This window comes from Cebidichthys violaceus, unplaced genomic scaffold, assembly GCF_023349555.1.
Source record: "Cebidichthys violaceus isolate CVI_PGR_0920_01 unplaced genomic scaffold, fCebVio1.0.p SCAF_187, whole genome shotgun sequence".
NCBI classification, from domain to species: Eukaryota; Metazoa; Chordata; class Actinopteri; order Perciformes; family Stichaeidae; genus Cebidichthys; species Cebidichthys violaceus.
In genome coordinates, this window is record NW_027176358.1 from 62,501 (window position 1) to 85,248 (window position 22,748).

The 22,748-nt window shown below is 42.4% G+C and overlaps 2 protein-coding genes and 1 long non-coding RNA gene across 3 annotated transcripts; 2 read left to right on the top strand and 1 right to left on the bottom strand.

The window, feature by feature from the left end:
* Positions 1–3,964: 3,964 nt before the first annotated feature.
* LOC137874327 (uncharacterized) lies at positions 3,965–18,414 on the bottom strand. The gene is made up of 3 exons (XR_011103287.1): positions 18,298–18,414; positions 17,341–17,408; positions 3,965–4,370 (listed from the first exon to the last, which is right to left on the bottom strand). It is a non-coding gene; the product is annotated as an uncharacterized lncRNA (long non-coding RNA).
* LOC137874324 (homeobox protein Hox-D4b-like) lies at positions 13,247–15,973 on the top strand. Its single transcript, XM_068712964.1, has 2 exons — positions 13,247–13,769; positions 14,497–15,973. The coding sequence occupies exons 1-2, from the start codon at positions 13,247–13,249 to the stop codon at positions 14,820–14,822; spliced, it is 849 nt and encodes a 282-aa protein (XP_068569065.1). The 3' UTR covers positions 14,823–15,973.
* mtx2 (metaxin 2) lies at positions 17,788–22,377 on the top strand. Its single transcript, XM_068712965.1, has 10 exons — positions 17,788–17,945; positions 19,321–19,368; positions 19,463–19,509; positions 19,643–19,715; positions 19,829–19,905; positions 20,048–20,140; positions 20,244–20,282; positions 20,420–20,545; positions 20,653–20,729; positions 21,383–22,377. Exons 1-10 carry the CDS (start codon positions 17,906–17,908, stop codon positions 21,540–21,542), a joined length of 780 nt encoding a protein of 259 aa, XP_068569066.1. The 5' UTR covers positions 17,788–17,905; the 3' UTR covers positions 21,543–22,377.
* The last annotated feature ends 371 nt before the right edge of the window (positions 22,378–22,748 follow it).

A 22,748-nucleotide genomic window follows, 5' to 3' on the forward strand; every position in this document is an offset into this window, starting at 1 on the left:
TGAGCCGTGTGTGAGCCGTGTGTGAGCCGTGTGTGAGCAGTGTGTGAGGAGTGTCTTTCCTCTGCTCGGGGAGCCAAATGTGACAAAGTGACAAATACGCAGAGGGAAGTGTGGCTGCAGGAGAGAAGAGATGGAACGCTTCCTCACGAGACAGGAGACACTGCAGGTGTTTAACGAAACAACAGACATCACATGTACATTAAGGCTGCTAGTTTATATATTACAGGTTGTCTGTAAATGTTATGTTTAAGTATGCAAATGAGGAATAATCTTAGTAAATATGTGCATACATTTACAGAAAAGGGAACATTGGACTGTTGACATATTAGAGTCAAAGGTTTTGACTTGAGGGAATGTTTATATCTCTTTGTATCTCTCAATAAATCAGAAAATACAGCCATTTAAAATCCATATTTTCCATGTTTTTAGTAATAAGATGTAGTATAAATGAGTCTCTGGATGCTGTAGAAAGCTTCAGGACTCAGAGAGGAATGAAGGTGTGAAGTTTGGTGGATGTCAGAGCTGCTGAAGAGGAGATTTCTGGATCAGAGTCTGAGAACATTTAGAGGAAAACGTCCTTTAAAGAGACGTTCAGTTAAAGTCCAGACATTTAGAATGAACTCATAGATACCACCATGACACGTCACCAGCTCATCACTCACATTAAGATGATTATTCTTGTTTTCAATATGCAAATGAGCATTGTGTGATGGTAACTATTGGTGAATTTAGGAGAAACACACAGACGCAAACAGACAAAGTTGCGAAATAAAGACCTAAATGTGTATTTTGGATGTTTTCTTTTTTACTGGTCTGAAAGAAGAGAAATTATGGAAGAGAAATAGAGAAAAATCTCAAAACGGAACATGAAAAAACAACATTTTTGGGCTCGTGTAGCATTGAAATGCACTCCAGATTTTTTACCATTAATTCGGGCTACATTTCACACAAATGACGTTTAAAAAAAACCGTTTTCTTTTTCTTTGTCACCAATAAAAAATGCAAACTGGATCGGAGGCCTTTGGCTTCACTTACGTGTGTGTGTGTGTGTGTGTGTGTGTGTGTGTGTGTGTGTGTGTGTGTGTGTGTGTGGAAACACAGCTTTCTCTAGAGTGCAGATGCCACAAATTCCCTCTTTCTGTCTGCACGATAACTTACCCTCACACAGGTCATAAAACCATTTTTTTTACGACGCAACACCGCAAGCCATTGGCCGCGATCGGTTTACGCGTGCGCGTGCGCAGTGCGTGGCTTCCTTGACGGGCAACCTCCTCGCGCGCGCTCTCGGTATAGCCCAGAGCTGCGTCCTCGGCACCCGCGCGCCTCCATGGACGCTTTCTCTCTACGCTCTTGTTTTAAATTTGAACCTCTCAGCGATGTCTAAATGCATGTTTGTCTCATTTATTCGTTAAAGTGACGTTTTAAAGTGAACAGGTGCAGAACAGACGTGTCACGTTTACGTTTATCAGGTTTAAAACAACGTTTCATAGCGAAAGAGAGAGAAACGGGCGGAAGAAGCTGCGCAGGTAGATTCGTTCTGCATGTTTCCGCTTCCGTCTACAGACTCGTCTTCCACTCATTCCGGGTCTGGATGCTTTGACTTGTTTTCATTTTGTGTTCTGCTTCTGTTGTGTTGCTGTCAGGATGCTGCGGAGGAAAATGGAGTCCAGAGGCTGCTCACATCAGGTACCGTGGATATCCAATCACTGCTCCTCTATGCGTGTGTGTGTGTGTGTGTGTGTGTGTGTGTGTGTGTGTGTGTGTGTGTGTGTGTGTGTGTGTGTGGACTTAACTGTGTTCTTAATGTCCCGGATGTTGCATATAGCTTTAACTTATTAAGCTGTTTTTTTTTTTACAATGGACTGCAAAATATTACAGAAAATCTGAATTTGTGATGATACAGTAGAGTCTATCACAACATGTCTTTTTCACCAGAACATCAAACTAAAGTAGTTGCATTTGAACATAATTCATCTATATATATATATATATATATATATATATATATATATATATATATATATATATATATATATATATATATATATATATATTGCATATTTAGAGACACAGGAATCAGGACTCTTGTTGAACTGTTAACGACTAAAAGGGTTGCAAGACGAAGACAAGAGGGAGCAGCTCCTTTCATGATTCTTCTATAGTTAAATAACATCATAATATTTGATTTTACACCAGTCCAGATACAGAAACTGTATATCATATATATAGATATATAGATATATATAATTTAAAGGACAAGTCACAAGCTAGCAGACGTGGTGAAAGCAGGAAGAACACTTCTACTCTAAATGGTTTGAGGCTGCAGAAGCTGATATGAGGACCTGAGCCGTCCTCACTAAGACACGCTGTGATTTTTTTAAATGTATTCAGCTATCTTCAAAGATATGCAGGTGTTGTATCTTTTGATATGTGGTTCATCACAGAAAGTGGCTTTCTGAGTGTCCTTCAGCTGGTCTTATTCTCCCCATTTCAAACAAGAAAAGACTTGAAAACGGACATGTGGGATCGTCCTTCTAGGAAAACGTTTCCCTTTAACGTCTCGGCTCTGTCCCTTTCTTCGAAATGCTTTCCTGTGAATTTTGCTCGAGGGCCTCAGTGAAACATCCTGAATTTCTCCTCCTTCTCCTCCTCCATAAAAACTGTTGGGACAGATGGACAGAAGGAAGCCTCTTCTTCCTCTGCGGTTTTGTTTTCATTCATGTTCTTCTTCTCTCTTTTTTTTTTTTTTTTTTTTATGAGGGCAGCCTGAACGTCACAGAGACAAAAGAGACAGTATTTGTCTCCCTTTTTTTTTCTTTTTTTTCCTGGGGATCTTACATTTCTCTTTTTCTTCACGAGTGCAGCAGGCGGGGTGTGAAAGATAGAGAGAAACAAAGACAGTATTTCACTGGTGCTGCTCACTCAAGCTCAGCTGGCACTCACAATTTACAACCTACTGCAATGCAGCAGGGAGAGAGAGTGTGTGTGTGTGTGTGTGTGTGTGTGTGTGCGTTTATGTGTCCATGTGTGTGTGTGTGTGTGTGTGTGTGTGTGTGAGAGAGAAACAAAGAGACAAAAGGAGACAGTGACGCAGAGACTGGAGACAAACATTAAATTAGAGAGGCAGACAGACAGACAGAGACAGACACCTACAGAGACCACTTTGTGGTTTTATGTCAGTAAATTATAGGACATGTTCTTCTGTCTCCGTCCCTGCAGGATGCTGCAGAAGATGTGAGATGCAGACGCACATTTACAGAAAAGAAGTGGACCTGCAGGTTTGTCCCTACAGACTGATTTCACTGTTTCTACTACAGAAACCCAGCGGATCGATGCTGATCGTTCGTTCATAGGAAGCTCTTTTCTTATGCATTTCACTGATGGCGTGCGTCTTGTCTTTTTTTTTTATCAGGACGTGCAGAGCTGCAGCAGTGACGTGAAGCAGATGGCCTTCATCTTCTGATACAGGTAACAAAATAATAAAAGAACGTATAAGCAAATTATCAACAATGATTGACTGACGGCCTGTTTCACAAAGTGACTTCTTTGGGATTAAACACAAAGATTATTACAAATATGCAGAGATATAATACGCATGTTGTTGTTGTTGTTGTTGCATGGTAACATTTTTGATTGTGTGGCTTTGAATTTGGAGCGGTACTTTGGATAAACTGGTGATTGCATCCTATTTTTAATTTTTAAATGGATTTTAGGCCAAGAGTGCCATTGCTATTATCAGCCACCAGGGGGCGATAGACGTACGGGAATAAGTGGAGCGTGCACATGGAGAGAATGACTCAAAAAGACAAGCCTCTCAAAGCTGCACACTTATCATTTAATATTTTCTTAACTGATAAATGATGTATTTCTTAACTTGCATCATAAACGCAGATCTGCAAGAAGCTGATTAATTCCAATATTCTGGATCAATAAAGAACAATACGCTCCTCATACAATATGCTACGTCGTCATCATCTATCAACAAAATCCTAATAATTAATAGAAATAAAAAAATAAAACATCTTTAGATGTGACTGCAGATCTGCTGCAGGGGCCGCAGCTGGTCTGTAGTGTCTCTGTTTGAACACTAGAGGGCGCTACAGGTTCACGTCTGACATGGTCTCCACACGGCATCAGTAGTCGAGCTTCATCAACCCCCGGTACGTACAACTGTAACGCCACCATCATTTAGCTTTAAGGAGGGGGGTCATGAAGATTCTCTTCTCCCAGTTACCTTGAATGCACCTCGAGCAGAGCGACCTGGTCCGGCTCTGCCGTCCCGGGACTTTATGCCGCAGCTGCTCGGAGGCGTTATTCGGCAGGACGCCAAAGCCGAGGCGCTATAAATCACGGGTCCAAGTGGCTCCACTCTGTTAATGAAACGGAACAAGAGAAAGTGAACGGACTCTTACGCGTCTCGAGCGTTGGACGTCTTTGACACGTGCAATAACCTGCGTCATTAATAAGTTCAATAACTGCTATACGGTTGATGAACATTTTGGAGATATACTCCAACATTTCTTTAAAAAAAAAAAAGAATGAATCAAAACTAAAACCTGATTGAAAAAAGCGAAAAAAATGCCGTTTTTCTTTTTGCTGCATATGAAATATATATATATATATATATATATATATATATATATATATATATACTTTTATTTTTTTTATTTTTTTTTCTGTAGACAGTTGGCTGAATATATATGCCTTAATTAAACCAAATTCTTATTTACATTATTACTATTATTATGCATATTATTATTACTGTGCTTCTTATTATAAACGCATCATGAAGTAAAGTCGATGTATTTCCTTATGAAGATGTCCTACATGCAGGCCTAACTTTTGGTTTGTTTTGACACTAAAGTAGCCGCATAGCTGCCAAGGACACACACACACACACACACACACACACACACACACACACACACACACACACACACACACACACCCGTCTGTTTTCACAGAGCCAGTTTATGGTTTTATGGCTCCCCCATTTACGGAAATCAAAGCAGGAAACAAACGTTCCAAACAACATTCCAGAAACATCCGGAAAAATGCGCACGGCCTTTAGTCTCTGCGTGTTGTGGAGGAAAGGACCGCAGTGAAAACCCCCCGCGCACGGGGGTCTCAACAAGGTGACGGCATGCGGACTCTCCGTGTTTACGCACACGATGCAATGTTTACGCACGCATTTTACACCGATCACACAAGGCGAACACGATGTCTTTAAGGAGGAAGTGTTGCCTTCAATTGCCGTTACAAACAAAAGCACCAATTATATCACAGGGGGGCAATATTTTTATTAAACACACACAAATACAAAGTAAACTCATTTTTTTAGGCATCTTCAAAAGAAGAAAAACTATAGAAGCTATAGAAATAAGGATGAAAATAGGATTAAAATGCATTGCGACCCCTCTGTGTGAATTAAAATGACCACAAAACGCATTATCTTCTAATCTCTTAACAGCACGAAACCCCCAGAGATTTAAGCGGTTTTTTTTTTTCTTTGGCGCCATTATCGAATAAAGTGGTTCTCGGTGCAGGGACTAATAATTTATGAACCCGCGTGGGAGCAGCAAAAAAAAAAAAAAAAAAAAAAAAAAAAAAAAAAAAAAAAAGGAAAAAAACCGGAGCACGTGACGGTAATAAAGTGTGTTTTATTGCCGGCGGTTTGACAAGCCCCAAAATATAACTCAGAGAGAATAGCCGACAGGCGGCCAGATGGGATTGGAAGCCGATATTTGTCCGAAATCAACAGAATGCTCTTTGTGTCGCAGAGAGGAGCACCGGAGACGGCTCCGATAATCAGCTTCGATCCGCTCCGACGGGACTTTACGGTCAAGAGCCTCCGCGTAATAACGCGAGATTAGAACGGAACAGTAAGTGCGTCTTGTTTTCATATTTGGCACAGAAATGAAGTTATGACTGTAAAAGGGTAAGGGGGGGGCAGATGGAGGTGGAGGTGGAGGTTGGGTGGGTGGGTGGGTGGGTGGGTGGGTGGGAGCCCCCAAAGGCCCTTGTTTACGTGAGTGAAGGGGGTCCAGAGATCCACCTGTAGTCCAACATATACGGTGATATTAGAAGACGGTAGTTCGGGCTGAAAGGCTCACATTGTGCCGGACAATCGGACTTCAAATTCACTCACTTTTCACGGCGTGTTTCGGTGGTAAGACGGTTTCACTTTAGATATTCAGCTCGTGTTGTCTTTTAAATCAAATAATATGTATTAAAATAAATCAGAATAAAACTCCAGAGGAGTAAATCATTTTAGGGTTATTTTAAGATCCTAAAAAATATATAAAACATTCAGTTTTCAATTAGGTTTAAATATTTTTTATATCAGATATATTCCAGTGGTGTGATATTCTGTGAGTGATGCCAAATATCAGTTCCACGTGATTCTCTTTGTTTCTTCTATTTTTTCATAGTTAATTAACGTAGAGGTCTGTGTAACGTATTTACGAAGACCAGCGTGAAACAGTGTGTGTGTGTGTGTGTGTGTGTGTGTGTGTGTGTGTGTGTGTGTGTGTGTGTGTGTGTGCTTGTCCCGCAGCATGTGTGTTCTTTAGTGGGCATACAGTTTGTACTTTCATTTCTGAAGTGGCTAAAACATATTCCATATGTTGAGGATTATCAGGTTCAGGGTTGTGACATCATAATCATTTAGAGACAATGATATGTTTAAATAAGGCTAAATAATACATAATCAATATGAAATGAAGCTGTTTGTATCAGAAAACATGCTAGATTTCACTTTATAATTTAAAATTTTAAATAACTTGAAGACCAACGTGCAGAATGATTTCCTGCTCCCGTGTGTGTGTGTGTGTGTGTGTGTGTGTGTGTGTGTGTGTGTGTGTGTGTGTGTGTGTGCGTGTAAGCACAGTTTGAGTCATCAGGAGTTATGAGATGTTTAAAACTGGATCTGTGCTCCTCTGGAGGCCATAAACAGCAGCGATCCAGCAGCGGTTTATGACCGGGGGGACATTCGGATTAGAGTCACAGCTGGGGACGAACACAACAACAGCGACATGAATCTCTTTAAATCACCTTTAACCAAATAGTGGTCAGGGGCGGACGACACTTCGGGTGCAGCGGGGTTCTAAGATGAGGGCAAAAATTCGACTATATTTCATCGGATTGTGCGCAAACGTAAATTGCAGCTATTGATATATTTGCGACAGGCCTGGTCTCTCTTTTAATTATTAGGTCGTGGAAATTAGTCTTTATAAAAACCTACACATTTTTAAAATCGATTATTTTAATTGTATTAAACGTCATTGGTGTATTTAAGGATAATTTAATGTCATTAGGCAACATTGACCCACAAAATACAGCTGCTAAAAACATGACAAAGAAACTAAAAACAGTACATTCTTGTGTATTTTTTTAATTTATTTTTTAGCAGTAGCTCAACTATTTTATGGGTTTTTTTCCTTTGTAAATTCCATCATTAGCGGTGATGTGTTTTGGCTAAATTCCTTTTAATTTCATTAATTTGCAAACATTCTTTTTGCGTACATGTCTCGATTCATTTTGTAATCTACACAAAGACAACGCGGTCGGTGTTGATTTCATCGTCCTCCGCGGCTTCTGCTCGCTCGCTCGCTCGCTCCCGCTCGGTTCAGCACGAGACGGTGCGCGTCGATCCGGAGGTCGCAGTTAATGTCTAAACCGGGTTAAAGCGGCTCTCAGCTCGGCTTTGACCCGGCAGCGGGCTGGGGGCGGAGGGGTGAGCCGGCGGTCAGCCTGTCTAAGATGAAAAAGTGAAACGACCCCAAAGAAAGAAAAGCCACATCTGAATGGCTTTATGTCGCAGCTCGGGACGAGAGGCACTCTACACGAGAGTGTGTCTAAAATGTAGTTTGAAAGCTGCTTTACATGAGCTAAACGGCCTGTTATAATAATAACATGGGGGGTGTTTATGCAGCACTATATTATAAATACTATATATGAAGTAAAAACAGCAGATTCAGCTAAAATGACATGATTTACAGCCCAGGAGCTGACGGGAATCAATACGTTACCGATAATTGAAAATGGATGATTAAACGGCAGCTTCTGGAAAAATCAGTTAACGACGTAGCAGAAAAAAAATCTATTAAAAAGAAACCTTTTTAATATAAAAATGGTCATTTTCTCACATTTTAACACTTTAATTTCAAGCTGCCCTTTGCACAACAATAATCCACGCAGGCATGAGAGGGAGAGACCGGGGGGGGGAGGGTAACAATGGGCTCGCGACTCCCGCAGGCCCGCGTGAACTCTGGATGGTCCCCCCCCCCCACAAGCGCGAGCCCCTGCCCGGGCCCTGTCCAGCGCGAGGACTAATGAAACGGTGAACCAGCGGTCAACGATTCTGATTGACCCTCTCGCGACCCGTCGGCAGCTAGGTTACATTCTTAAAAAGAAGAATGCTCTTTAGAAGAAGGGGGAAAAAAAAAAAAAAACCCAACACGTTGTTGTTGTTGCATCTAAAAAGGAGTCCGCCAACAGTTTGAGAGAGCATTGAAAAGGTGCTAAGCTAATGATTCCTGTATTCAAAACGCCTATTCAGCAGCAGGGCTGGAGGCTGGAGGCATCGTGAAAAATGAAAGTTTTAGGTCAAAGTCCTTTTTTTTTTTTTTTTTTAGGTGGAGGCATGGATTAATAGTCCTGGACTGAATAGATCCTCCACCACTTTTCATCCGCAGCTATGTGCTCTCTGTCTCTCTACTTTCATTACTCAACCCATTCAAACACCCAGAGAATCAATCTTTAGCTCTTGTGTGTGTGTTTATACCTTTCACCAAAGTAAAACCCTTGCTTTGCATAAAGTTTAGCTCCCTCTAACTCCAAACCAACTGCAGCTTTTAGAGCAACAAACGGGTTTTAGGAGGTTTTTCACCAGCCCCTCATCCTGGGACCGCCATGGGAATTTAGCAAACGTAAACAGCAGAAATGAGTCCGCGAGCTCAAGAGAACCGCCCGAGGCCGGAGCTGGAAACAGACAATCCCTCATGGCATCGAGCCCCCCCCCCCAAAAAAAAACATACAGTAAACACACACATGTGCACAAGTACGTAGATGTCAGAGATGTTAGTGATACTATATCTGTGTGTGTGTGTGTGAATAAAGACATGAGGTGTGAGAGAAGAAGATGAGAGATGTTGCCTTCAGCCTTGGCATTGATGAATAGAGCGGGATAGAAATCAATACATACTATATTTCACCCTTTATTCAATATGTACACAGTGTACACAGAGACAACGCTAACTGCATGATATCAGTCATATTGGGTAAAATTGCCTTTCATTGCAGATTGCCAGATTATGGTTTAAAGTCTCGGTGGTTCCGCTGGCAGACGACAGGTATAATAAATGCCTATAGGGGCCAGAGGGGCTCTGCAGCAGCATCTAAATGAGGAACTCAAGACTTGCCCCTCGGGGTCGTGTTTCTGCCAAAGCATCGTAATCTTCATACGAGTCCGATCTGAAGAGCAGGCCAAGTTCGGAAATTCACCACCGCGTCCGAAAACGCTGCAGAGTCACGTCTGTGGCTTGTTTGGTGTAAACTTTAGCAGCTGTCATTATTATTATTGCATTATCAAATCGACTAGCTGGTGAAGTTGTGGAGGGAAAAAAAAAGGTGGAGCGACCAACTGCTGTGGCCTCTTATAGGGTTCTCCTCTATGGAAGCAAATCATTTCCTCTGTTTTTTACGTTCTATTTATACTCGTGGAACTTTATCCACTCCACGAGCGCATCAAGGCCTCCCTCTGTGACATATAGCTATGGGTAGAAAGTCTTCTGAATGATGCATTATGAATATAGTTTAACTAACAAGTGTCACAGTGGCTGGGACCGTTAATGCTGGTGGTTATTACAGGTAAATACTGTATTCTTTCACTGGCCACATATGGGTAGAAATTCATCTGAATGATGCATTATGATGGAGAGTATTTCAGAATATAGTTTAACTACAAAGAAGTGTTACAGTGGCTGGGACTGTTAATGCTGGTGGTTATTACAGGTAAATACTGTATTCTTCCATTGGGCGCCTCTGTGACATATAGCTATGGGTAGAAAGTCTTCTGAATGATGCATTATGAATACAGATTAACTACAAACAAGTGTCACAGTGGCCGGGACTGTTAATGCTGGTGCTTATTACAGGTAAATACTGTATTCTTCATGTACCATTATCAACTTGTAGGACTTTCCTCCACCAAAGACTAAAACTCATGATTTAGTCGACTCGCCGATGCGTTGATTTGATCGATACATCTCTAAAACTCGAGTTCCTCCACAAAGAAGTGAGATGTTCTCATGAACGTATAGAAATAAGTCAAAATCAACTAAAGAAATCTTAGTCGGTTTTCGACCAAAAGGACAGATCAGTCGACTAATCGACTACTTCCCGGTGCAGTGAAGCCACTTCTTCTGTTTCATTCTGTAAATCTCTCCCTCACCGAGCTACCGGACAAGACTCCATGCAGATGATTAAACCCATTATCCACATGTTCACAACGGAGGCCGCCGGTCCTGCAGATAACTCGCTTGCTTACAGTAAATTACACTTAAATATATATCAGAATAAACGCGGTGTGTCCTCAACGATTCATTGACGTCAAACAGCTACATGCTACACCAGCGCCATTAATGGTCTCAATAAATTAGCACGATGACACGGACGCAGCGCGTGTTGAGCGGTGGAAAACGTGCACATTTTTAAAAAAAGAAAAAAGAAAAATGAAAGGTTGAACAGTGAGTCATGTCAAATAAAAGAAGAAAAAAAACACAACAGGAGTGTAAATCTCTGTCAGCGAACAAGAAGAAGTCATCAGCCGTGAAGTGAACCTTCGCCTATATATACCCTGTAGAACCGAATGTGTGTGGAGCTGCCTCAGTCACAGATTGGGTTCTAGGGGAGTCTATGGGCGACGACTAACCATCCATCAAAATCAAAAAGAAAGCGGTGACCGCTAACAGGGCCTTCATAGCGCTGCTCTCTCTCTCTTCACACTGCGCAAACTCAAGCTTTTCCTCGCAGGCTACCGGTTTGGTCTCAGGCAGAAGTTTAGGTTGTGCGTCCACGTCTGAAATTGAGCAGGACGGTTTTGCGCGTGCGGAGAATGTGATTACCGCGCGGGTCTAATTCCCCCGTGCGGCCGACTCAGTCTGAGTCTTGATTAAGACATCAATTTGGCTGCAGCAGCAATATGGGCTTGAACGCAGCACGGCTCGCCGCCTCCTGCAGCTTCCTCCAAAGCATTTTGTCACTCATTTAGCTTTTTGTTCCACATTCACACTACCGATGGCACCTCAAATCCAAAGTTGCCTCTCCAGTTTTCACCACAATAAAATACATTGAATTTGTTGGCATTCGTGTGTCCATTTTTGGACACAAAATTGCACTAACGAGCAATTTGACTCCAGTCTTTGCATCCGTCTTGATAACAGAAACAGCAGCTATAGAAGAAAACAAGCTGGACAGACAAAGGACTGCTACAGAAGAAGTGGAAACTATAGGAATATCAATATATATATATATATATATATATATATATATATATATATATATATATATATATATATATATATATATATATATATATATTAAAAAAAAGCAGCAATGGCCAATAATAAAATAAGAAATGTTTGTACACAGGTGTTCTGAAATACGTGTAGTTCAGTGTGATAATGTGTAACGATGATATATAATGTAACAGTGTTGCTTTATCTTGTCTAAATGTTGCCAAATGTCAGAAATTGAAGCTTTAAATAATACATAAGCTGAAAAAAAAGAATGTGAAATGAAAAATAAACCTTTTACTTCCCATGGCAAAGTGTGGCGTACAAGTGCTTTGCTCAAAGGCATCTCGGTGGAAGTTATTTAGGACTCATTCAGATGGTTTCATGTTTAAAAGAAGCGTTTGTCTGCGTGCTTAGAATACTACTAGTCCACCACCTCCTACGAAACCACAAGAGAAAGTGACATTTATCTGCTTTATAAGTCATTTCATTAAGCGCTAACAAATGACTCAGACTCATAACCGTCCACACCCTCCGCGTGAGCTGCTTTTAATGCCTCGGCCAAGCAAAAAAAATCATTTTCCTCCCTGCTCTCTTTATTACGGTATTACAGGGTATATTAGGCAGAAGTAATAGCACATCGCAGCACTTATTATTAAGAGCTTTCTGGCTGCAGCATCACACCTCCATCCCTAAAGAGCAGCTGCTGCTGCTGCAGACAGAGAAGAGATCCCCCCGAGAGCCTGGACGATAAAACGCGGATTTATGGCGCAAACATGATTTTTCATCATTTTGTGTCATTTATAGCGAGAGATATTCACGCATGAGTTGCACACAGAATACAACCCCCCCCCCCTCTTTCTCTCCGTGTGAGGGCTTCCATTTAGCATATTCTCACTTATCTCCTTCACGTTTTTTTCGATTTGAGATTCCGCGTAATTCGCGTTCATTTTTCAGCCCTGTCGCGTTGTTTTTTTCTCTCGTTCAGCTGGCTTTTCGCATCATTTTTTTTAAAAGCCAAGCAATGCATTTAAAAGCCGCGGTGGTGGAGGTGGTGGTGGTGGTGAACGGGACACCTCGGGCTGACCTCCCGGCCTAACAAAGCCAACTACTAGTCACTGTCTGGGAACCTTTTATCTCATTCTCTCACTGGAGGCCCCTTTCTGACCGGCCGTGTGTTTTGTTGTCCATCCTTTTGACCCGCCACAAGGCCAAATATGGCCCCGCGCGGGTCCCTCAATATGGTCCAAGATTAATTTTTCAGCTCCGGCCATCTGTGTGTGTGTGTGTGTGGGGGGGGGGGGGGGTAAAAGTCAGTCAGCTAAAAGTCATAAATCTACAGTCCGCGCTCGTTTTCAATAGGTGCTGTGTGTGTGTGGGAGGGGGTGGGGAGGGGACAATTAGAGATGGATAGATAGATGGATAGATGGATGGATAGATGGATAAATGGATAGATAGATGGATAGAAAGATAAAAATATATATAACACAGATAAATAATTACTCTTCATGGTAAATGATTCCTAACGTTAAGTCCACAAACATCTATTCTTAACCATTCCCCCCCTGCCAACAAAACTTCATTAGTCCTATAATGAACCCCCCCCCCCCTTTCAAATTATCCCATTACGTCTGACATAAACAACCCGTAGTGGCCTCTCTCATTGGCTGGCCGCAGGGTCACGTGGCCCGCGCGGCCGTCCGTCTATTTGACAGCCGCAGGATGGCTTGATGCCAGAGGGGGGAAAAAGAGACAGAGAGAGGGGAGAGAAAGAAAAATTAGTATTCTCCTACCAGCCTCGCTATAAATCAATCATGGAGTCCTACGTGGTGAGCTGTAAATATGCTGAGCCGCAGTTCCCGCCTTGTGAAGAAGATTACAGTAATTTTAGTGACCAAGGGGGGTATTACAACAGCCCCCAGGACAGTGGTAGTTATGTAGGGGGCTATCAGCCCGTGCAGCCCCCTCCGCCTCCGTACACACCACAACAAACCGGCTACCACTCTTCGCAGGGGCACCACCGCCGGGAGGATGGAGAGGACCACTCGCAGCACGAGGCTGCGCCCTTTCGCGGCTACAGAGAGACGGACGCCGCCGGGAAGGAGTCGAGGTTCCCCGTGGCTGACCTGCAGTGCCAGGCCTGGATGACCTGTGCAAAGCCCGCTCAGGTGCAGAGGAAAATGGCCTGCCAGGGAAAGGACAAGCCGCCTATTGTTGTCTACCCGTGGATGAAGAAAGTGCACATCGCTCATGGTGAGACAGCCGGGGGATTCTCATCTCTCTCTTTTTAGAGCTCTAATTCTCTCTTACTTTGATTTCTGCAGCATTTCAGTTTTCCTGATTCCCATGTTTATGTTTTTTTGTTTGTCTGCCAGGCTCTCTCTCTCTCTCTCCCTCTTTCTCTCTCCCTCTTTCTTTCTAGTGTTTTGTCCATTTGTGAGCACCGTTTTTTTTGTTGTCGAGTTATTTATGATCTCAGTGAGGGTCAGGAAGAATTACAACCCCTATAAAGTTTTATGGCCCTGCCAAAGCGCACGTTTGTGCATGTGTGTGCGTGTGTGTGTGTGCGCATGTGTGTGCATATGGCTGTGTGTGCGTGCGTGCGTGCGTCTCTGGTGTGCAACGTTGCAGCTGACACAAAACAAAAAGCTGCAAATTAAAAGAAAGTTTAAATAGCATGTTGGACCTCAACCACAAACAAAGATTAACATTTAAAATGACCACATGACAATAACTGTTCTATATAGTTACTTGTAATTTTAAAATGCTAGTCTGCAGGCTAACTCAATACTATTTATGTTTAATTATTTAGCTTAACTTAAGTTGTAAGCCATTGAAAAAAATATATGAGTTAAACAAAATAAAATAAAATGTAAACAAATGAAATAAAATGTAAATAAATTAAATAAAATCTAAATAAAAGATCTCCCTTCAATTCTCTGTCACTGAATTTATTTATTATTATGTTATTTTTTTACAGTGAATCCGAACCACGTGGGCCCGGAACCAAAGCGACTACGGACGGCCTACACGCGCCCGCAGGTTCTGGAGCTCGAGAAGGAGTTCCACTTCAGCCGCTACCTCACGCGCCGCCGCCGCGTCGAGGTGGCCCACACGCTCTGCCTGTCCGAGAGGCAGGTGAAGGTGTGGTTCCAGAACCGGCGCATGCGCTGGAAGAAGGACAACAAGCTGCCGAACACCAAAGGAAGGAGCAAAAACAAGAAAGCGACGGACAGCAATAACAACAACAGCAGCAGCGGCGGCGGCGGCGGCGGCAGCAGCGTGAAGGCGGCGATAACCGTCTGAAAACACGAGCGGGGGTCGGCTGTCAGAGGCCGCCATGTTGGCACCTTCACTCTCCAAAAACTGATGGTGCCAAGTTGATCCAGGGTGACCGAAACTATTCTCAACACGCTTTAAACATTACCGGCTTTACATTACAGGTCCCAAAAAGGACGTATGTATTTTGACTTATATCTTAACTTTTACTTTGTTTTTAAATATTTCTGTTGTGTAGAGGTTGCGTCCAACTCCACTCCGATATTTAATTCATTCCTAAATGTTTTGAGTCTTACATTTAAGGACACGTCTAGGTAGACGGTCTGACATCCCTCTGGAGAAATTAGGGGAATTGCTGAATCAGGATATTAAAGGCGCGTGGTGCCTATTGGTTTGGGGAGAGAGTGTCTCTTGGAGAAAACAGGGTTTTTTATTTCTACAGGGTAAACATAATACAGGGTTTTATAGTAGCTACCTAAAAATAACTTATGAATATGCACATTACCAAAACGTTGTTTCACACAATCTGGCGCTTAAAAAAAAAAGGGGGCAAAAATAATAAACAGGAGACCGGACATGCACAGTTGAACCAATAATGTTTTTTTTATTTTGTACATAGAGGAGCCTCCAAAAACAATGCATATTTAGTAGGATACGTATAGCCATAACGTGCAGATTTTTTTTTTTTTTTTAAATCTCCAAAGATGAATGAACTTTAGGAAAAGTACATTTGTACGCACGGGGAAATAAATATAGAATTAAAAAAAAAAAGCAGCCAAATTGGAGGTGGAGGTTTTGAACGCACGACGCTGACTGTAAATCCAACGTGTTTTCTCAGGGTTACAGGGTTTGAACGAACATACCTTTGTGAGACGTTTGTTGTTTGATTCAGCACCGAGACAACAGTACATGTTGCATTTCCAATGAATATGTTCCGTCTTTGATTCCAGTTCAATATGCTATTTGATTTCTATTATAGCTATACGCCAGTACTTATTTTGTATTTGTATTATTTAGAAGCATATTGTATTATTTGTAGCAAACATCTGTTCTTTGTGTGTGTGTGTGTGTGTGTGTGTGTTTATCTTTGAAAATCTCTTCGTGCAAAATTTTTTATATGTGAAAAATGTTTTGATAAAATACTTCGATGACAAAAAAATAAAAAATAAAAAGTTTCAAACGGCAAAACTGCTTCTCATCCCTCTCTTTCTCACACACACACACACACACACACACACACACACACACACACACACACACACACAGTGTATGTTGTGAGACGGTTTTTACGAGGATTGTGACAGAGGGTCAAGGGAAGTGACGTAGCCATCACCCCCCAACATGTTTTATGAATGTAAGAAAAATTGGCAATATTAATCTTTGAACAAAGATTCAAACCACTGTGACAATAATCTCTTTGTAATGTCAACACAGAGTTCATACGCATCGGCATATTTGGGAAAAGCAAAGACATTTTTACAGCCTTTCGACACTTTTAACAGAGCGATGCATTATAGACGATCTTTGTCACGCTCATAATTTAGCAGCGCGTGAAGCCACTTGAGGTGAGCCAAGACAAATATCTAGTCCGTGATGTCTCAACTGAAGCTTTTCTAAATGTGAGGATTTCGTCCCGTGGGAGGATTTAAAATGTGCTACGGGGATAAACGGCGATCCTTAACGTTTAATCACTCGAGCGACAGTCTGCTTTAAGCCAAGACAGAGATATAGGAGCCTAAAAGGAGTATGGGCTTTATACACGGTAGACATATATTGTAGCACAGCATATAGTCGATCGGCGTCTCTTTATGTTTAAAAAAAATCAGAGTCTCATGCGCCTTTTACGCATTATTTACGCACAGCGCAGGGCTACTTAAGGTGAAAGATATGGCGCGTGTGTGTGTGTGTGTGTGTGTGTGTGTGTGTGTGTGTGTGTGTGTGTGTGTGTGTGTGTGTGGTGGGATGTGAGGGAAATGAGTGCAGAGAGACATTAATTGGTGCCATCCGGTCGAGACGCGGTTAAATGCTGCAGGAAAGGCCCAACGAGGAGTGACACAAATAAACATGGAGGATCTATCACATGCTGGAGATGCACCTCCAGTCAAATACTCACTCACTGAAGGAAACGCTAAAAAAGGTTTAACATTGGAGACAGTCGCCACAGAGAAGTGATGGATACTTTACGCGTTTTGCTCTGCTGCAGGAAATGCAGGAAACCACAATTACACAGATCAGATGTCGTGTATACTTAAATGATTATATACTTTGTGAAAGTCGGTTTTTATTTTCTAGGAGCATGAAAAAACGTTTATGCTCATTAAAAAAATGGACATTTTATTCAAATGAAAATAATACAAATAAACTTGACATGGTTGCAGCTGTGCAACAAATGCTATTTCGTGTGAATATAATTAAAACAAAACAGCATTTATTGTCTTATTGATTGCATACTGTGATTTATATTCTCTGTATTGCAATCATATTGTGTGTGTGTTTGTTGCTTGGTGGACGTTTTGCATGGAGGGCTGCTGTGTATCGCACCAACCTGCCGTTCTGAAGACCGACTGTGGTGAAGCAGGAACGACCCCGGCTGGTTGCGCGAAGTACTGCAGCCTGCAAAGAGAAATACACAGAGACGCAGGTCAGAACATCACGTAGAAAGAAAGCAATGTTCCCAGGATTAAAAAAAACAACCTAGGATCACATTTGATTAACTTTAATGTAATTAGTGTCAGGGCACGATAATACAATAAACACCCGTGCATAATTACACAAACAAACCAGCCATTCACACTACTGTTATTTGTTGTCCACCTGTATACATTGTAACCACACCGACGACTGCAGATACTTGTTAATATGATATAGAAATATATCTATGCTATGTCAGAGAATCATACACACACAGTGACAGAGGAAACGGTCCAGCTCAGGCGTAAAGCGGAACTAAACGCTGTGAGTTACGGTTCCTCCTCGGGACCTTAATCGCGGGCGGACCAGTCTGTGACTGCAGAACAAGCACTTGCCCTTAACACTCGCATGCAGTGGATTTGACCTCATCTTTAACCATAATTACTATTTAGCAATAAAGGATTTTTACAAGCATCGCAATGTCTCTTGCGGCAGAGGCCTTCGTGTCGCAGATGGCAGGTAAACGTGTTGACTTTGCCCAGTGCTTCTATTATTGTCTATTAACCTAGCTTTAGCCAGCTAGCATCAGCTAACGTTTACAGCCTTGTAGCAGTTTAGTAGTAGTGGTTAAAACACGAGTGGACATTGTCGTTCAACGTAGCAGGACTGTTGAATTGTAACTGTAACGATGACGGTGCTGGTCCACTCTATTTGTGTAACGGTAGCAAAGACTAGCTTGGTGGTTAGCCTAGCTCTCATACAGCACTTTCGCACAAGCTACGTGTCCCAAATGGCTAGCTAAGTGTCGCAAATATGTTATGTTTTATAACGCTAATAAAGTTGTTTATCACGTTAATGTTAAAATACAAACCCAAGCAAAGGAGAGCAAATTCAAGCAGCGACAGTTCAGGTGGATTCACGTCGATGACAGCCTTGGATCCGAATTACAAAAACACGACTTTACCTTAATGAAGAGCGACTAGTTAACGTTAACGTAAACCGCCATAGTAAGAGCCAAGATGGCGAATAACGTCTTCCTCTCGCTCAACCTCGGAGTGCTGCTCGCGCCACTGGTCCGCTCAGTGCTGCCGCTGGTGGTCGGAAGCTATACTGCTGCAATAATGACGTGGAGCCATAGCGGTGTTGTAATATAGCTTACAGCCACCAGCGGCAGTAGTGAGCCACAGTGCTACAGAACAGAACTCCTTTTTTGGAGAGGGAAGAAGTTACGCGCCATCTTGGATTTTAAAATAAGATAATCCTTTTATTAGTCCCGAAGTGGGGACATTTACAGGATTACAGCAGCATAGTGGTAATATATATATATATATATACACACACACACACACACACACACACACACACACACACACACACACACACACAGTATAGTGCAAACAAGAGACATAGTAAACACGTATTATGAATAAGAATATAAAATAAGTAAAAAATCCACAATAACCACAGATATTATGTATACAGACAGAGTAACGTTGGTTGTGTGGAATTAAATTAAATATACCAACACTTCACTGAAGTGTTTTTGTACCTTTTACACACGGCCAGCATTGACGTGAAGCCTCCTGAGTTGTTGCTGAGACGTCAACCTGCTGTCGGCAGGATTTCCGTTATTCATATTCGTCCGATTAGCACGTTTATTAACGTTGAATGTCTGAAATGAACTGGAATCAAAGCTAAGCTAAAACATGGGAGATATACAGTGTAGTGTCTGTTAGTGTACAGTTAGATTTAATTCAGGAAGCATCATACAATTAACTAGAATAACACTAACAGTTAACTCGTCAGAAGTACACCACTTTGATAAGGTGTGTGTGTGTGTGTGTGTGTGTGTGTGTGTGTGTGTGTGTGTGTGTGTCTGTTTGACACCTGACAGCTGCTGAGCCTTGGCCTGAATCTGCCACCTTGTACCAACCGCTGAAGGGTGAGTGAAATGGAGAAACAATATGACTCTCTGCTACAGAGGTGTGGATATTAGAGTCGTCGTTTACATTTCATTTCATTCATTATTTTAACAGAGGATCAGATTCTGCTGTCAGACTGCGCCTCATCTCTTGCTGTTCAGGTTAGTTTCTCTTCAACAGATATATACATAAGCGAGCGTAATATGTATGTTACTTGATAGGTGACATAAAAAGCTGAATGGACCGTGCTTCAGCTCTAATGGACCCTGTCCCTGTTTCCCTCCTCCTGTGCAGGCCTACCTCAGGATGTGCGGTCTACCGGTGCAGGTGGTTTGCAGAGCAAACGCTGAATACATGTCACCTTCTGGTTAGTACGCGTGCTGCTGCAGACGGGAGTTCAGTTGTCCATATTGTTCAGTTTCTGTTGTTCCTATTGGCGTTGCTCTGTAACCTGCAGTACACTTCTGTGTCTCTCCGTAGGGAAGATTCCCTTCATCCACGTAGGGAACCAGGTGGTGTCAGAACTCGGGCCGATAGTGCAGTTCACTAAAGCTAAGGTGTGTCACACGGACGTCACAGTTATTGATTCTTATTGTTTTATTCGTTAGAAAAATAGAATTGATTTATGATGAGAAGCGTGTGTGTGTGTGTGTGTGTGTGTGTGTGTGTGTGTGTGTGTGTGTGTGTTTGGGTTCTCAGGGTAATTCTCTGAGCGATGGCTTAGAGGATGTTCAGAGAGCTGAAATGAAAGCGTACATGGAGCTGGTCAACAACATGCTGCTTACTGCTGAGGTACACACACACACACACACACACACACACTCACTCTCAGGCATTTAAACACACAGCTGATCAGTGTTTTTGGATAATATCTCGTCTTGTCTCGTCTCTACAGTTGTACATCCAGTGGTGTGACGACGCTACGGCTGCCGAGGTGTGTATATTCATCTTTAGAATAAAAGATTTGAAAGTGATTATTCACTGCCTTTTAATCACGCGTGTGTGTGTGTGTGTGTGTGTGTGTGTGTGTGTGTGTGTGTGTGTGTGTGTGTGTGTGTGTGTTTTGTGTAGATCTCGCGCCCCAGATACAGCAGTCCGTACTCGTGGCCTCTCAGTAACATCCTCGCCTATCAGAAGCAGTGGGAGGTTCGCAGGAAGATGAACGCCGTCGGCTGGGGCGGGAAAACCCTGGAGCAGGTCAGCGGCCGCCCGACACCCACCGTTCTCGTGTTATTATTTTATTTTACAATTTCACAGAATTGACATAAATAAAACAACCTGTCTTGTCCGCTCGTGTGTTTCAGGTTTACGAGGATGTGAGTCAGTGCTGCCAGGCTCTCTCCCAGCGGCTGGGAACACAACCGTACTTCTTTAATAAGCAGTAGGTGTCTCTCTGTCAGCGCGTGTGTGTGTGTGTGTGTGTGTGTGTGTGTGTGTGTCTCTGATATGTCTCATAGCAGCTTAATAACAGAACATGGACTAGAGACGGAGGGGAAAACGTCAGTACTGCTCTGCAGATTTTTCCTCTTTTGCTGATCTCATATGGTTCAAAAAAAGCATCTGACAGCTGTTTCTGTAGCACCACCTTGTGGTGTAACACTGTAACGACCCCCTTGTTATGTATCAACGCATTTAAACCAAGGATAAAAAAAGAAATGCAGCCATTTTATTTCTGTAATGTCCTAATTGTTAATGCCTCGGCGTCTTCTAACCTTTCAGTTCAGATTCCTCATTTACCGCTGAGTGAGGGAAGTGGAGCTGCGCAATTAATCCCATCATAAATCAATCATGATTTTTTTTTTAGCTTTTCCATAATTAAATTAACACGATTGACTGCGATATTGATGTTTTTTTTTAAAACGATGAGAAAGCTCCTCTGCATATAAATCAAGTGCTTCTTAAAACTAACAGCCGGCCACCAGGGGGCGATCCAGATGTTCTGGCTCCACTTTTTGGAGAGAGATCTCACCCTGCAGCAGCAGCAGCATGTAAAAAAAAAAAACGTGTGTGTGTGTGTGTGTGTGTGTGTTGCAGGCCCACAGAACTGGATGCGCTGGTGTTCGGTCACCTCTTCACCATACTGACCACCAGGCTGACCAGCACTGAGCTGGCAGAGAGGATCAAGAGCTACAGCAACCTGCTGTCCTTCTGCAGACGCATCGAACAGACCTACTTTGAAGACAAGAGCTCCTGAAGGAGAGTGAAACCTCTCGCCTGTATAATTATTATAATTATTATAATGACGACGACGATGATGATCTCGTCCTGTACATTCGGCCCCTCCTTCTCTCATTCCCTCGCTGTAGCACTGAGGAGCTAAAAGCTGCTTCTCTTCACACGCCTGTCCCCTTTTTTTTCGTGGTTCTTGCTTTCCCTTGTCTCTGTACGTTGTTGCATGCTGCTGACGGGAGACCAGGTGAGCCAGTAATGGATTAAGATGCGTCTACTGCATTTAGATAAATATACCTTAAAGTACCCTAAAGTCACGGCTCCCTCTTTAAATCTAAAAACAAACCCTTTCACGAGAAGAACACAGTCTGTTCTGCGTAACTCTTTCAGTTGAGCTGCTGCAGGAAGCCACCAAACGAGTTTTCACAGAGCCTTTACGTCTCCAGCATTATGTGAATTAAATAAGAACACTGACCATGGGAACGCAGCGCTTCTGTCCCAGTAGGAGGTCAGAAGTCGGGGTTTAGCTGCAGATGATCCCACAGGGATTCAGGCTCGAGGACGCTTCAGCAGCCGACACAAAGCTTAGACTTAATTGATCCGCTCCTGTTGTTTGCTGTGGTGGTGCAGATCCCTGTGTCCTCAGAGAGGTTTGGTTTCTACAGCTGTGTGACACGGCTGCCTTTCACTTGAACGCTTGTGAGAAATGTGAGGCGGCGCTGCTTTTGTTCTGTATTAAAAAAAAAAAAAGAGGTGAACATAATGATGGAGAGGATGTGACTTAACCTTTAGTTTTTCCAACATTGTTTTTTCTTTGTGTGAATTGGAAGTGCCTACAGAATAAAAGTCATTAAATTCAACATGCTGAGGCTTTTGTTTGTTTTGTTCCAAAAATAAACCGGAACAGAAATCTGAACATTGGATAAAGCCAGGTTCAACATGTTTGTTTGATTTTGTTTACATGCAAGGCGAGTCTATTTGTACGGCGCATTTCAACAACAAGGTAATTCAAAGTGCTTCACATAAAACCATTAAAATCATTCAAACATAAGGTAAAAGAAAAGGAGATTTAAAAACAATTAAGAACATTCACTGAAACATTAAAAAGCAGAGTAAGAAATAAAATGCAGAAATGCAGTAAATTGATGAATATCCTTGAATGTGGTTCAGTTGAAGGCAGCAGCAGTAAACAGAGAAGTCTTCAGTCTGGATCTAAAGGAGCTGAGGGTCT